The 17,961-nt window shown below is 34.1% G+C and overlaps 1 protein-coding gene across 1 annotated transcript in view; it reads left to right on the top strand.

The window, feature by feature from the left end:
• LOC148945511 (uncharacterized) overlaps positions 1–17,961 on the top strand; it is a 198,986-nt gene that overhangs the window by 132,523 nt on the left and 48,502 nt on the right. Inside the window, exon 8 of the mRNA XM_089098780.1 lies at positions 10,403–10,515. Coding sequence (XP_088954906.1) covers positions 10,403–10,515 — 113 coding nt within the window. The remainder of the gene's footprint in view (positions 1–10,402; positions 10,516–17,961) is intronic.

Raw genomic sequence — 17,961 nt, 5'->3', positions numbered from 1 at the left:
TTCAAACTTCGAATAATATAAAGTAAAACACTAAAAATAACTATGGTTACCTAAGTGATATCATGAAAACCCAGCATTGCAAATATTCGGGCTCTGGACAGTGAAAAATAAAGTACTGGCTATTTTTGGTTGTTCAAAAACGGTAACATGCTAATGTCTTTCTCTGAGAGTCGGTTCTGCCTTTCTGGTATTAGCTGGCCAATTTTGGAAAACTCTCTTTTAGACAAGCCATCGGCACGAACATTAATTTCATGACAACCTCGTATAGGTATTTCTTAGACCAATATTACGAGATTTCCATGAATTGTGTGGATCAGTCTTTCTTGTAGCTATTGACCTATTGAGTATCTGCAGAGCGGTGATACATTCGGATGATAAGTCATGCTTTGCGTGGACTACCAAAATTTCGTCATGTGATACCTCCCCCCCCCAAAAAAAAATTGATTTTATCGTAGTTGAATCACAGGGGTGGTCGTGGCACTTGCATCTATTGATACAAATTCAGCAGCTAACAAGGCCAAATCTATCTCTCTTGCTATTTTACTCAACTCGGAGAAAATCATCAGGGAAGAAATGCATCTTCTTGAAACGCGGATCAAGGTTTGTGGTAATCGTGACGAGTGTGACCTGACCAAGGCTTATAAGCTTAAAAGCATTTTATCCAGCAAAACCTTTCGGAGGTCTTCAGCAACATTTGAAAGTCCACTCTCACTAAACGTAGTTTTGGTTACAGAGCAGGCTATGACAACTTGTGGATCCAGCTGTGTATGCTATGTATCAGTATGTACAATTCAGTAGATTGTATATGCTATTTTTCTTTTCTCACCCATTCGCGGAACAATTCCCCTGATGAATCGATCTCGGTATGTTATATTATAAATATTATGCTACTAATATTTTCTTATTATATAATATTATATTATGATATATTATATTATATTATTGTATAATATTAGTGTCTTTATTTTATATAATATTACTTTATAAATATTGTATTATTGTATATAATATTTAAATAAATATCATATTATAAATATCATTACGATCATCTGTTGCATTTTTTGGTCGTATTATGTACTTTCAGACACACATCCGGATTAAGAAAATAAATTATTTTCATCTAAAATAAAACTAAATAAACGTTTTTGTTTTATTTGGAAGTTTTTTTTAATACATTTTCTAGTTTTCACCGACTAATGGGGCTAGTATGAGGAGTATATAAGATGGAAAATTGTGTACTTTCAATAAGGGTTTTTAATCATGAAGATGGCAGTGACATGATTGTCATGCTTATCAGTCTTTCCACTCCAGAAATGGAACCAAAATATACCATTTCAGGTTTCATATAGCATTTTACAAGGAAGCTATCAAGATGAATCAAACAGTTCGTGGTAACGAACTGCAAGTAAGGAGTGACAATGGTAACCGAGACTCTAAAAACGAAAGTTCGATACCAATAGTTACATCAAAAGAATCGGCTTATCGCGCCAATTTCAAATATATAAGTTTCGTTAAGTTTAATGCTACCCATTAAAGGCTACGAGCATTGCCTTATTTTAGAAAAAAGGTTGAAAACACCCCCTAAAAGTCATAGAATCGTAATGAAAATCACACGATCAGATTAAGCGTCTTAGAAAACTTTACTGTCGAGGTTTCCAGCTCCTATCTGCAAAAATGAGGAATTTTATATTTTTTGCCAGAAGAAAGATCACGGATGCGTGGTCATTTATTTCTTTTTCTCCAGGGGTGATCGCATCAACCCAGTAGTCCTAGAATATCGTGAGAGGTTCATTTGAACGGAAACTAAAAGTTCTAGTGTCCTTTCTAAGTGACGAAAAAGATTGGAGGGCAACTAGGCATCTCCCCGCCCCATTTTCCCTAAAATTGCCCGATCAAGATTTTTGGATAACCGTTTTGTTCATCATAGCTGAAAGAGCCAATAACTATATCTCTAAATACAAAATGACCCCCCCCCCACAGCCCCAGGGGCAAGGTCTTTAAGTTATAAAATTTGCCCATTGTTTACGCATAGTATTTGTTATTGGGAATTAAGCATACATTTTCGGGCGGGGAGGTGAATTTTCTGCTGGGATTTTTCCACGGGGAGATTTTCCATGCAGAGGGAAGTTTCCAAGGGGTGGACTTGTCGGAGGAAATTACACACAGGGGGAATTTGCTAGAATTCCTATACAAAACTATTTTTATGTTTTGCTTTCTCTTTTCCGTCTCAATTTTACGACTGGGGTTGTTAAGGGTAATTATCCGGGGTAAATTTTCACCGGTATTGAATTGTCTAGAGGATCTTTCCATGGGAGGGAAATTTCTCCGTGAAGGTGGGGCCAGATTTTCTGACATTAGTTTAAAAACGATCAGAAATTAAATAAAAAGAACAAGTTTTTGCAACTGAAAGTAAAGAGCAACATTAAAACTTAAAACAAACAGAAATTATTACTTATATTAAGGGGGCTACCCCCACCTCAACACCTCACTCTTTACGCTTAAGTTTGAGTTTTGTCCCAATTTTTGTAGAACGACTCCTGACCCACAAGGGTCGTTTAGTTAGAAAAACAAGAAGCTTTTTTGAAAGTACTAAAAACTTTAACATAAAAAGCGAGGTGCTGAGGAGGGGGCAGCCCCTTCATATAAGTAATAATTTCTGTTCGTTTTAGGTTTTAGTGTTGCTCCTTATTTTCAGTTGAAAAACATGTTTTTTTTTAATTTCATTTGTAAAAACCAGGCAGATAGGAGCAACAGCTCTTTAAGCAATTATTAAACATCTATCTACGATTTTGTGCAAAATATATTGCAAATATTGCAAAATATGCAAAAAATTTTGTGCAAAGCAAAATATTACATATTTTATTTGATAAGATTGGGTTCAAAACCTTTGGTTCGAAGCTATAGACTATGAAAAATTTTTTGCCTATGTAACTATTTCGGCAAAAATTTGGTGTTTCGTTGCACAAAATGGCAGAAACTGGCACTTTAGCTGTGGTGCAATCTCTTTTGCTACTTAAATGGGACATGTATTGTCCCATAACATGTCCCATATATTGTAGTTTTTAGTCAAATGGTCCCTTTCCCAACATTCAATGGCTAATGGTTTCATACAGTCACCTCTAGGGAAAAAAGAAGAAAAAACTAGCCACATTAGTGCTACCTATGCGAATAGTGTTTTTCTTTTTTGTTCGAGGCAGAGAACTAAGTCTCCAGTTCAGGATTAAAAAAAAAGAAAATTCGGTACTTGTGTCTTATAGCCACTACACTGAAGTTCTTTCGAGGAGTGAAGTTTGTTTAAGAACCGGTTTTTCAGATAATTAAATAAAAAAAAACAAGTTTTTTAAACTGAAAGTAAGGAGCGACATTAAATCTTAAAACGAACAGAAATTATTCTGTATATGAAAGAGACTGTCCCCTCCTCAACGCCTCGCTCTTTACGCTAAAGTTTGACTCTGTCTCACAACTTTATTTTTTAAAACAATAAAAAACTTTAGCGTAAAGAGCGAGGCGTTGAGGAGGGGACAGTCTCTTTCATATACAGAATAATTTCTGTTGTTTTAAGTTTTAATGTCGCTCCTTACTTTCAGTTTAAAAAATTTGTTTTTTTTTATTTAATTTTTGAACGTTTTTGAATAAATGCAGGTTTTGATCTTGGCTCACCGTACATGAATAAAAAAAACAAAATTTTCATATTAATTTATATTTATTTAGTTAAATGGCTTTCTCGAAACTTTTTTAATTTTATTTACGAACGTTTTTATTAGTAATAAATATACGTAACTTACCAATTAACTTACGTAACGAACTTCTATATTAATATATTTTTAATACGTTTATTAGGGGGTTCGCCCCCTAGTCAATACCTTGCTCTTTAAGCAAAAGTTCAAATTTTGTTCCAACTCTTTAAAAATGAACGCTTAATCACAAAGGCCGTTAATTAGAATAAATAGCTCTTATGAAAGTACTAAAAAATCTTTGGCTTAAAGAGCGAGGCATTGACTACGGGGTGAACCCAATTATATATGTAATATTTTCTGTTCGTTTAAAGTTTCGATGTTGCTGCTGTTGCAGTTGAAATCCTTGTTTTTTTATATTAAATTTATGATCTTTTTTTAAATAATGCTGGGAAGTCCGGCGTCCCCTTCATAGCAATGTCCCTTCCCCCATGAAAACTTCCTTCATAGAAAGATCCTACCACATAACTCCTGACCCACCCACCCCCCCACTACCAGGAAAAATCTCCCCTGAAAACGTCTGTATACTTCCAAATAACCAATACTATATGTTAACCACAGTTTATAGACAGTAAGTTTGTCGCAGATCATTTCTGGTCTTCGGTCTCGGTGCGAACAAAAAGCTCCTCCCACTTATTTCTGCCTTAGCGGATTAGTCTGTTATCGTCAATCACTGAGAAATGGTTACCAAGTGCATTATTCGTAATTGCGAAAGCAGAAAAAAACTTGGTGAGCCAGCCAAATGGTTTGCAAGTGTCCCATCTCACAGGTATGAATTAATTTATATACAAATTATGAATTAATCCATTATTTACGTGAACTCAACTGATCGGCCTATGTAGGATTTTATAAAAAAAGGGGGCTGGGGGTTGATAAAATTTGTGAAAATAAGGAATTTTTTCTTCTTCTAACAACTGGTGGAGTAGGCGTGATGGTTTCAGGGGCGGATCCAGGATTTTTTTAGGGGGGGACGCAAAATAGGTTGATCCGACAAACTTACGTTAGGAGCAAGTTTAATTTATGCAAACTTGCGTTAATTAGGTAAATTACACTACTTTAGACTACTTTACGGGGGTAACCCTCGCCCCCCCCCTCTGGATCCGAAACTGGATAGTTTATCATTTTTTTTTCACGTCGTGATATTTATTTTATCAGATAATAATCTCTAGATCATAATCAATTGTCATTGCTTTATGGCATTGTTCAAATAAAACTAACTTTTTACTTGATTATCGTCGTAAATTTATTCCTTGTCTGTCTTTTCATTCTTAAACCAATGATTTATTTACCTTTTGCATTATTACAGCCCACTAAATATACATTCATATAAATTTATATGCAGTGTTACCGCCACACCAATTATTCTCCTCTCCTTTTTTATTCTTTAATAATAATTTCTGGTCGTTTTGAGTTTGAATTATTGTAGGCTTCTATTTCTACTGATCTTAAGTTTAATATGGCCTTTACTTTTCTTTAAAAAAAACTTTCTTTTTAGTAAAGTTTTCGTAGTATATATATATATATATATATATATATATATATATATATATATATATATATATATATATATATATATATATATATATATATATATATATATATATATATATATATATATATATATATATATATATATATATATATATATATATATATATATATATATATATATATATATATATATATATATATATATATATATATATATATATATATATATATATATATATATATATATATATATATATATATATATATATATATATATATATATATATATATATATATATATATATATATATATATATATATATATATATATATATATATATATATATATATATATATATATATATATATATATATATATATATATATATATATATATATATATATATATATATATATATATATATATATATATATATATATATATATATATATATATATATATATATATATATATATATATGTGTGTGTGTGTGTGTGTGTGTGTGTGTGTGTGTGTATATATATATATATATATATATATATATATATATATATATATATATATATATATATATTTATATTTATATCGGCGCGTACAAACAGCTCCTCTCATTTGATCTGCCATCAGCGATCCAATTACCCTAGAACACGTATTTTGGCAGAAACTTTCTCAAAATGCCTTTGAAACCAACTTGAGACTTCGAAACCTATTTTTAATTCCTAAAAACATCTAATAATAACATTACACTACTAACTACCGGTTTTCATGTATGTATTGGAATAAATTAATTTAAAATTAGTTTCTTCAAAATTAGTGTTCCAACGTTGAAGCCAAGCTTCGCGTCCAAGAGAAATCTGACTTGTCTACCCGTGAAAAGATCTGACTTCGCCTATGTTTATATCTGCAAAAACGTTCTCCGGAGCACTCGCACCCCGGTCCGGGTTTTTATAATGGGTGAGATAGAGAATGATCATACTGCTAATTATATAAACTGTGATGTAAACATTGGGTAAAGTTCATAACTTTCAGCCCTTCCCCTGGGAACTTTGGGGGACTAAGTCATCCTAAAAGACATAGTTAGGCCTATAATATTTTCGAACATGTTGAACAAAATGGCTATCTCAAAATTTTGATCAGGTGACTTTGGGAAAAAAATGAGCGTGGGAGGGGGCCTAGTTGCCCTCCATTTTTTTGGTCACTTAAAAAGGGCACTAGAACTTTCAATTTCCATTCCAATGAGCCCTTCCACGATATTCTAGGACAACTGGTTCGATACGATCACCCCTGGGAAAAAAAAAACAAAAAAAAAATAAAAAATAAATAAACACGCACCCGTGATCTTTCTTCTGGCAAAAAATGCAAAATTCCACATTTTTGTAAATGGGGCTTGAAACGTCTACAGTAGGGTTCTCTTATACGCTGAATATGATGGTGTGATTCTCATTAAGGTTCTATAACTTCTAGGGGGTCTTTCCCCCTTTTTTCGAAAATCAGCCAAATTTTCTCAGGCGCGTTAGTTTTGATGGGTAAGATTAAACTTGATGAAACTTATATATTTGAAATCAGCATTAAAATGTGATTCTTTTGATGTATCTATTTGTGTCAAAATACCGTTTTCTAGAGTTTCGGTTACCATTGAGCCGGGTCGCTCCTTACTTACAGTTCGTTACCACAAACTGTTTGATGGGGTGAAATTCTTTCAGTTTGTGATCTGTGTTGATGGGAAATAGTGTCTGACCATGGATGTTAAAATGAAAATTTCAAATTTGCCATGCACTGAAGAAGGGGCAATTAGAATTTTCCAGGACAAAGGGGTGTTGCCCAAAACAAAACAGTGCGTCAATGGACACAGCAAGACCTTATACTCTTTCGATAAAGACCCTTTTTGGAAGTGTACAGTAGCGGCAGAAGGCAGAGCTCATTTTAACGCGTTTCTTACTGACATTTCTGCGTTCTGGGCGCATATTTCTAAGTTGTAGTTCTCATAATTTTGTTAATAAAACTTTATAATTTCATCATATTTTGTTTTATTTAATTAGCAATTAACCAAACTTCACTTCTCGACAGAACTTGAGTATGGTGGCTATAAGACACAAGTACCGAACATTCCAATGGTGTGCTTTCTATTTCGGCCCACTGCCATTTTTAGGAGTTTCAAGTACTTTTTTAATACGCTTCAGCAAACATTACTTCAACCATGATTCATGACTCGAAGTAGTTATTCTGCCAAGATGCCCTGAATACTAATGAACAAATTATTTTTCTTCTTCTTCTTCGCTCCATGGTATTTTGTTCCCATGTTACTCAGACGAAGCTTTGAGATACTCATACGAAATTGACATAACATAAGAAGATAATATTATCTGGTATAATTAGGCCATGACTTTCTTTTACTTGTCCATTCAGAAAGAACAACTGAAGGTATAAAAAATAAGCTAAAAATATCAAGGATATCAAAATGAAACACTTTTCAGCCCTGGATTCAGCTTAGGTCTCTTCATGCTTGAAAACCAGAAGTTTCTAAGATTTTTTCTCGGTTATTCCATAACTGTGGAGTTTTTAGGACAATACCACATTTCCGTCACTGCTGCCATGTTGAACCGTGAAAAGAAGCAGAAATGAATAGTTAGAGCACATGATGCTTTCTTCCGTAAAATCCAAACATTAACAATCTGTTGATTCTCAAACACGACTATACTTTAAAAGGAGAGATACACCTCCTTAAGCTGTTTTGTGTCACATATTTTTAGCTTATTTTCTGCTGATTTTTCTCCTGTTTCCTTCTCTATTAAATAGGTGCCCACTCTTACCAAAAACTACCTAACTGCATATCGAGTTTTTTGTCATTAAAAATTAATTTTACTAATTTTTAAGATATTTAAGATGGTGTAAGTTTTGACTAGACCATCTCAAACACTTTGGTTTCATTTCCACAGTCTCTGATACTTAGTAAAATACGCAATCTCTGTGAATGAGTTTTGCTGGTGGTTTCAATGCTACAACACTGTTGCTTGTAAAGTACTAGGAAGCACGCAGCATGATTATTTGTACTAGACGTTCGCTAAAAGTAGTTATGTCTTATCTGTCCTGCCAAACATAAAATATCTACCCAACTTAACAAAAGCAAAAGTTAGAACAAGAATATCCCTAAGAAAATTGTATTTAGTGTTTGTTGTGCTATTAGTTTTTATTCATTTTATTCAGTAAAATAGAACCTTCAATTTTACTGAAGAGTAAAAAAAAATCAACTGATTCCTTCAATAATTTATTTAAAGGTAAAATTTTAAGATTTAGAGTATCTTCAAGCTCTAGGATTTAGAGCTGAATTTCAAGCAAAAAGATACATACTCCCAAGATTAGCTTATTTCTTTGTATATGCACTCTAGTTGAGAAATTATACTTACTTACATCCTTACTTACAGTCGTTACCATAAACTGAGCGATACTCTGGTTGAGTTCTTGTGTCCTTATTTAAATAGATCTTCTCTTTCTTTAAAATCATGAATTTACATCTTTTTTTGGTTGGGGAGGAGGCTAAATTAAATTACTAGAATATAAATTTAATGTAGACGGCCACGGTATAAGAGTTCATCTACACTACGATTAGCCACTTTCTGTTTAACCCTATTTAGAGTTTTTGTTTCACCTCCATATAATTTCTTCATGGTAAAACCCTTTAAACTAGAACTTTTAATTTCCGTTCGAATGAGCCCTCTCCCGATATTATAGGATCACTGGGTCAATACGATCACCCCAGAAAAAAAATAAACACGCCTCCGTGATCTTTCTTTTGGTAAAAAGACAAAATTCCACATTTTTGCAGATAGAAGCTTGAACCCTGAACAATAGGGTTCTCTGATATAATGAATCTGATGGCGTGATTTCCATTAAGATCACCCGACGTTTAGAAGGTGTTTCCCCCTTTTTTCGAAAATCAGGAAAATTTTCTGAGGCTCGTAACCTTTGATGATTGAGACTAAACTTAATGAAATTTATATATTTAAAATCAGCATAAAAAATCAATTCATTTAATATATCTATTGGTATCAAAATTATGTTTCTTAGAGTTTCGGTTACTATTGAGCTGGGTCGCACCTTACTTACAGTTCGTTACCACGAACTATTTGATACTCTAGTTGAGTTCTTGCGTCCTAATTTAAAGGAATCTTCTCTTTCTTTAAAGTCATGCATTTACATCTGTTTGGTTGGGAAGGGGGCTAAATTAAATTACTAGAACATAAATTTAATGTATACGGCCACGGTATAAGAGTGCATCTACACTAGGATTAGCCGCTTTCTGTTTAACCCTAATTAGCGTCTTGGCTTCGCCTCCTTATAATTTCTTTGTGGTAAAACCCTTTAAACTTTTAAAATTAAGGCTAGAAACGCAAGGGGCCAGAATTATCACATCACCAGCTTATATTTTATCAGGTGCAATTGAGTTTATCTGAGATTATTGGAACTAAATTAATCCCCAAAAATTCCTTAACCGAAAAAATATTAAAATAATATGACTTTGAATCAACTGGTTTTGTGTCCTGAAAACACCCTAAATTAATATCAAAGTGCCCCTCAAGGAAAAATTGAGGCTTATAAAAGTATTTTCTTTCTTCATCTCTCAAACAGTTTTCTAGTTTTCACTTTCATCTATAAGCGTTTACAAGTGACAAGAATACTCAGAGCAAGTTTACACAAATTTAAACATAAGAATTCAATTTGTTGAAGAAACAACATAAACTCGCATGTTGTTGGAAATATTTATAGATTTGACAATTTTTCCAAAATATTCCACTAAATTCTTCTTAAATTCTTTAAAATTCTTGCCAAGAATATACCCGAAAGGACCCGCACAAGAAAAACTTGAGACCTAAGCAAGGATTTCTTATTGTTCTTCTTTCAAATAGCCTTTTAGTATTCACTTAAATTTAAAGAAATTTATCAAGCGGGTAGAAAAGTCACAACTAGTTCAAACATATGTAAATAGAAATAAATTACGTCTAATAAAAAAAAAATGTTGTTCAGACAACTACTGCAATTTTTGGATATCTTTGTAAATTTGTCAAATTATTTGACTAAACTCTTCCTAAGATATAATATCATTTTTTTGGCAGGACTGATATGATAAAAAGAAATTATACGAGCTATACGTACTTTATTGGGCTTTATGTGCTTGCAGATTAGAATCACAGCGAGAAGCATCAAGAACAATACCACGCCTACGTCCTGTTTCACTACCCTCACTCAAGTTACCAAGAACATCAGCTCTCACCGGACTACGACACAATGTTGGTAAGCTATTGGATTTTGAGCAGAAAAGATACAATAAGCGAACAATTTCAGATTTGTTTTCCTTTTAAGTTTTGAAAATTCGGTGAAAATAAAGTAAGGTCTTTGGGTAACTAAATCCGGCTGCAACCTGCTAATTTTGATATCAATAAATAAAAATTTCAAATAGAGATAAATCATTTTGATAGAGAGTGACAAATTTCACTAAAGATACTATATATCTCGGTCAAATATGCAGAGACCGTAATCAGTAGTAAACATATTACAGCTAATGACGGTCACCAAATATGTGACCGAAATATCTAGTATTTTTTGTGAAATTCATCACTGTCTATTAAAAGGAGTTACCCTAGTTGAACTTTTTATTTATCGTCATTGAAAAGAAACACCGAGTCTTCAAAATTATCTATACTTTTGGTATCTTCAGAAAGATAAAAGTATCTAAATTTGAGAAGGCTGATTATAAATTTAGGTACTCTGTAAAATCAGTAACCTAATATGTGGTATAAAATTACTGGAAAATATTGTAGAGTATAGTCCCTTAGATCAGCACACTGAATTAGCAACAGTCTGTATCTCGAAAACAGTGACAAGTAGTGCTTTAATTTGTCTACTACTGCTGCAATTGCTAATAGCTCACTGCAACACCAAGCCACCCGAGGTCAACACAGCTATGCACAATCCTTTTCTGTCTCGATCTATTCAAAACTTCTCTCTTTACACCTTCTGATGATCTTCCAATTTCCTTAAAAACCGTCTTTACGACCTCATCCCAGCCCCTTTCAGGGACGATATACTTTTTCGTTTGGCCCTAGATGGCTAGAGTAGTACCGTCATAGGCACTTCAAAGTCAGCCCTATCAAAATTCCAAGGACAGCTCTATCCCTTTTCCATTGAGTTTCAAAAGCAGCCCTCTGATGTCACGCGACACATCTGTTTTTAGGCGTCATTCCCGCCCAGACAAGAGTTGGCACGACCAGGTGTCGCAATTTTAAGTAAAATTCTCAGGTGTTTCAACTACCTGGAACGTGGTCCGTATAATACACAAGTTCCTACCCCCTTGCACCTGTTTCTAGGCGACATTCCCGCCCAGGCAAGATTAGGCATGTCCAGGCCAGATTTGGCACTACCAGGTGTCACAATTTTAAGTAAAATTCCCAGGTATTTCCACTACATGGAATATGGTCCATATAATACACAAGTTCCCCTTGCACCTGTTTATAGGCAACATTCCCACACAGGCAAGATTAGGCATGTCCAGGCAAGATTTGGCACGACCAGGTGTCACAATTTTAGGTAAAATTTCCAGGTGTTTCAACTACATGGAATGTAAATATTGACGAAGACCGCACTGCCTTTCCATATCAAACAAATACAACTTAAAAACAATAGGGAATTTTTTTTCCAAGACAGTGCAATTTAAATCGGTGAATATTTCGGCCCTATGTCCAAGGGCCGTCTTCTGCACAACATTAAAGAAAAATTTTATATATATATATATATATATATATATATATATATATATATATATATATATATATATATATATATATATATATATATATATATATATATATATATATATATATATATATATATATATATATATATATATATATATATATATATATATATATATATATATATATATATATATATATATATATATATATAAAACTTACAATAACACACGAAGTTTAAAACTAAAAATGGTCTTAAAAACTTTTAAAACAACCCCAGCATTCTTACTTCAACGTAGTTCAACCAGGACTAATAAATTAAATGATGAGAGAGGATGAATTCATTCAAACGAAATAAAATGAAATTATTAACTGCAAGTTTTCAAAGCTAATCTTGCCTTTTTAGCAGCTAGTCTCAAAGGCCTTTTTGTAACGGGTTCAATACTATTGTCAATTGGTTTAATAGAATATTTTGTTAGATCATTTTTAATGAAGACGGCCCATGGACATAGGGCCGAAATATTTACCGATTTAAATTGCACTGTCTTGAAAAAAAATTTCCCTATTGTTTTTAAGTTGTGTTTGTTTTTACATGGAATGTGGTCTGTATAATACACAAGTTTCAATAATAAGCTCCTAACCCCTCACCACTGTTTCTAGCGCATGCCCTCTGACGTCAAGGTGCACACCCCCGTTTCAAGCGCATGTTACACCAAACGACACACCCTTGCCTTTTAAAGGGTCAGATAAGTGGAGCTACCAGCCCCTCAAACCTGCACAGTGCAGTAACCGGCTCTATTAAAGGGAACACACTTGGCAAGACTCCGTGACGCACCCCTCTGGACTCCAATGACGTCATACGTTGTACCCCATTTCAAACAGACAGGTCTAATATGCTTCACACAATTTTGCGTGGCCCTACCACTGGAACTCAAGGGGGAATCCCCGCTTGTAGCTCACACTTTAAGTGATGATTGCGCATCCCTCACTGCCAGATAATATCATTTTGACATTTTTTACCCAAAAACCTTTTTTTGGGCGTTTCATTTTTTCGCTCAAATACACCATTCATTTTTTTCTATAGTTCTTGACCCCGCCAGGACTCGAAAGGTCATTCCCTTTAACGGAACAGCGCCCTAAGCAAATCGTCCATGAAACCTTTGTCAATATTTTGTATCTTGAACCATATTCTAAAAATAAACTATTGCAAGACACCTGAGATTCCCCATTTTTTGGCAGTCGTTAGAATGGCATGTTTACTCTCCCAATTTGATACACTCCATGGTGGTATTTGCTTTCAAGATATTAATAAAGGGGAAATGTGTGTCTTACTCGTGGTAGAGACTAGCATCTTAAACACACAGACAATAAAAATAAAAACAAATTGATAAGCAATCAAACATAGAAAAAAAACTTATAAAAAAATAAAAGATGAAAATGTCATATTATCATATACGCAAAAAAGAACCGTCTATTAAAGAAAACCGGGGCTTCTAATTTGCAACCCCCCAGAGACTAGGGGAGGAGGGGAGTGATATTAGATGCAATTTAAACCACATTAAGAGCTTTTAAGGAGATATCCCTTTTTCATTAAAATAAATGTATGAATATTAAAAAATATCCTGGAGATGAAAGCAATAGCTTTCACATCCTGACTTATCTTTAAGCTCTAGAGTATATTAATCAATGACGATGCACCCCGCATTGCTAAACTATGGATGATATTAAACACCCCCCCCCCTCCCACGACATCGCTATATCTCCCCCAAGAAATCTTCCAGGCATTTCCTAATAAAAATTATGGTTCTGAATCCCATGATTCAACCCAAGCCAATCATAATTTCCACAAAATACTCCGAACTGCCAGAGCATTTCACCCATGTAACACGGCCCCCTCTCCCATCCCCTGGGTGACCTAATATTAGTGAGATTTCCCAGTTTTTGACAGTCGTTAGAACGGCGTGTTTACTGTCAAATTGGATACACTCCGGGGGGCATCTGTTTTCAAGATATTCATAAAGGAGAAATGCGTGTCTTACTCGCCCCAAACAATAAGTCTTAAAAACACAGATACTGTATATAAAAACAAATTAACAAGCAATAAAACATAGAAAAAATACGACAAAAAGTAGAAGATGAAAATGTCATATTATCATATACGCAAAAACAACCATCTATTATAGAAAACTGGGGGCTTCTAGCCTGCAACCCCGAGGGGTAGGGGAGGGGGCGATATTACATACAATTTAAACCCTATTAAGAGCTTTTAAGGAAATACCCCTTTTTCATTAGGATAAATTTATGGATATTTCACATTATCCTAACAATAGCTTTCAGCTCGCACCTAGTAGCCTTCTTTTTCAGAGGATGCATTGATAATAGATGTAGTTTTTAGGCATCATTGCAGCTATAAAAGGATAAGGAATAACATGCCTAATTTATAGAAAGACGAAAGGAGAGGACTCCAGGGGAGGGGAACCGTTTTCTCCATCACCAGCTCAACACTGTTTTATTTTTTTTATTGTTACGTAAAGCGGTAATTTTCAAGCGTACATTTATGGTTATCCTGCATCCCTCCACTTCGTTAAACTTTTTCGTTATGATACCAAGTTTTCTGCCAGAAGTAGCAAGTTTTCCTTAAAACTAACAAAGGCCCTTAGAAGTATGAACTTTTTTTCTTAATATTAACACACTTTTACTTAACACATTCAAATTTCATTTAGAAATAATATTTTTCGTCAGTGATAACACGTTTTATGTTCGAACTTGCAAGTTTTCTGCGACAGAGAGCAAATTTTTCTTAGAAGTAACAATTTTTGATTCTGATAACAACTTTTCTGACAAAAGTAGCAAATTTTCCTTAACACTAACAAATTGTCTCATCGAAGTAACATCATTCTTCCTTACTATTAACACACTTATACTTAACATTAAGTTTCTACTAGAAATAATAAGTATTTTCTTAACAGTAACAATTTTTTTTAATAGCTCCAACTTATCCGTCAAAGATAAAAAATTTTTTCTTAAGTGTAACAATTTTTCGACACTGATAACACGATTTCTACTAGAACTAGCAAGTTGTCCAGCAAAGATAACAAATTTTTCTTTGAAGTAACAATTTTTTCGTTTGTGATAACAACTTTTCTGTCAGAAGTAGCAAGTTTTCCTTAACACTAACAAATTTTCTCATCGAAGTAACAGTATTTTTTCTTAATACTGACAAATTTTTACTTAACACTATCAAATTATCTGAAAAATATAAGGTTTTCTTAACAGTAATGAATTTTTCTAATAGCACCAATTTTTCCATCAAAGATAACAAATTTTTCTTAAAAGTAACAATTTTTCGTGATTGATAACACAATTTCTGCTTGAACTAAGAAGTTGTCCAACATAGATAATAAATTGTTCTTAGAAGTACCAATTCTTTCATTTGTGATAACGTATTTTTTGTCAGAAGTAGCACGCTTTCCTTAACACTAACAAATTTTCTCATCGAAGTAACAATATTCTTCCTTAATACTACAGAACTTTTACTTAACACTAACAGATTTTCTCTTCGAAGCATCAACTTTTTTCCTTAATTCTAACACACTTTACTTAAATTTCTCTTAGAAATAACACTGCGTCAGTGATAACACGTTTTCCGCTTGAACTAGCAAGTTTTATGTCAAAGATACCAAATTTTTTTCTTAGAAGTAACAATTTTTCTGTTATGATGACAACTTATCCGCTAGAAGTAACAAGCTTTCTGTCAAACATACACAATTTTCCTTAGAAGTAACAATTTTTTTCGTTCTGATTATTTGAAAAAAACTTTATTTTCTAAAGAGTTAAAGAGGCTGAGACACAAGTTCAAACCTTAAAAGATACAGGGATTAGGAGGTACAATTGGGGGGCTGCCGCCCCCCAAACCCCCCGCTTTTGCAGCCTCTTTTTTTAAGATTTTTTAAGTCCTGTAGCCTGCAATCAGTTGGTCTTACCAACACAAATGAAACTGTTTCAATGGCATTTTTTTTAATTCTTCAGAGAATTTGGCAATGGCAACTCAGTCTGTTACAGTTATAACTACAAACTTGTCTCTGTGCCAGGTATAGTTATGTATTCAGTTTGATTATGTATGATGGAAAAATAGATGAACCTGAACCTAAACTGCTTGTTTATTCGGAGCCCTTCTTCTGTTCCCTGTTTTTTCTGTTCAAAATTGTTAAGTTCATCACATTATAGCTTGTTATCGGTTAGGGAAAAATCTCCTGTAAAAAATCAAGCAAACAGGCTCGGTACTGTTTCCAATCAAAGAGATGCAATAGGATGTAGTTACGGGGGAAAATTTAAGCAGACTTCGTTCGGGTTGCAAAGCATTTCTTTGCAAGGGAAAAAGCGGGGGTTGAGGGGGGCGGTAGACCCCCAAAATAAAAATCTTAACAAAAGAGGTTGCAAAAGCGAGGGATTTGGGGGGAGGCAGCCCCCCAACTGTACCTCCTAATCCTTGTACGTTTTAAGGTTCGAACTTGTGACTCAGCCTCCTTAACTCTTTAGAAAACGTAGTTTTTTTCACATAATATCTGCACGTTTTTGTACAGTTTATTACTTATTATTGCTTGACTAACTGTTAGCTGATCGTGTCAGAAGTTAAAGTTTGGGGACTGCCACCCTCCAAACCCCCCGCTTTTGAAGATTCTTGTGCTAAGGTTTTTAATTCCTGAATACTCAAATCAAATTCACAGTAAGATTTTCTTTTTTCAACTTTTCTTTGAGCACGCGGGTATACGGCAGGTTATCAAAGCAGTGGAGACTTACCTGTAAGCTGAAGGCCGACTGAGATATTCTTCTGTAGACGCCTGTTGAGCTTAAGTATTTGATAGATTGTATTTAAAAAAGAAACTGTGTTTCTTTTTTAAACTTTAAATTTAAGAGATACTACTTTAAATTTAATATATAAAAAAATGACTCTGACGGGGAATCCACGCCGGGTCTTACGCATGACACACAGCAAAAGTAACCACTGTACTTTCAGAGACTTGTTTAGTTATTTTTATTGGCTCGGCAACAGAAAAAACCCAACGGTTTTCTTGTCAAAGTCTCTGCAATCTATTTTCGACGCAAGCAAATACAAAGTAAGATTTTCGTTTTTCGAAAAAAAAAAACTTCTGGGAAAGAGCTGGAATTTTTGGAAGCTTGCAGTCTGTTTTTTCAGATTAAGAGGACTATTTTGATCTAGTTTTATAATGAAATACTATGCTTTTAGGAATTTCAAAAATTAACCTGGGCTCTTATGGGAAAACGAGTTTTTCGTAAATGTGAATTCAGCGGATAATTTTTTCGGTCTGAAAATATCAAAAGGCCCTAACAGGTCGAATTCTGCTTCGAATTAGTCCTCATTCACCTCATTCATTAGGCGTGGCTGATTAAAAAACTTGATGAACATTAAAAAACATTTGGAAAATAGAGAAGGAGTGATCGGATTGATCTAAAATTTTGAGGATAAGCTCCCAGGCCCTAGGAAAGCTCATGCTCTAAATCTCAACCCAATCGGACAACGTTAAAGGGGGGCTGTGGTGGGAGGGTCGAAACTTCCGGCCCACTTTCCTCCTTGAAAAACGAGGTTTTTCGTAAATGTAAATTGGGGGGATAATTTTGTCGGTCTGAAAATATCAAAAGGCCCTAAAAGGTCGAATTCCGTTTTGAATGAGTCCTCATTCACCCCGATCTGTTGCCAACTGTGGCCAGTAGGCGTGCTGATAAAAAAATAACTTGACGAACATTAAGTGGCTATATTTGGTTTTTGGAAAACAGGGAAGGAGTGATCGAATTGAGCTGAAAATTTGGGGATACGCTCCCAGGCACTAGGAAAGCTTATCCTCTAAATTTTAGCTCGGACAACGTTAAAGGGGGGCTGTGGTGGGAGGGTCGAAACGGCCGGCCAACTTTTCCCCATGAAGATAAAGTCGGAGAGGGGGGGTGAAATTTTGCATGTTTCTTAGTTTGA

This window comes from Artemia sp. Qi Xiang Cuo, chromosome 13, assembly GCF_049724085.1.
Source record: "Artemia sp. Qi Xiang Cuo chromosome 13, ASM4972408v1, whole genome shotgun sequence".
Lineage (NCBI taxonomy): Eukaryota > Metazoa > Arthropoda > Branchiopoda > Anostraca > Artemiidae > Artemia > Artemia sp. Qi Xiang Cuo.
Note: the sequence above shows the minus strand (reverse complement) of the source record. Positions and strands in the feature narration are given on the sequence as shown.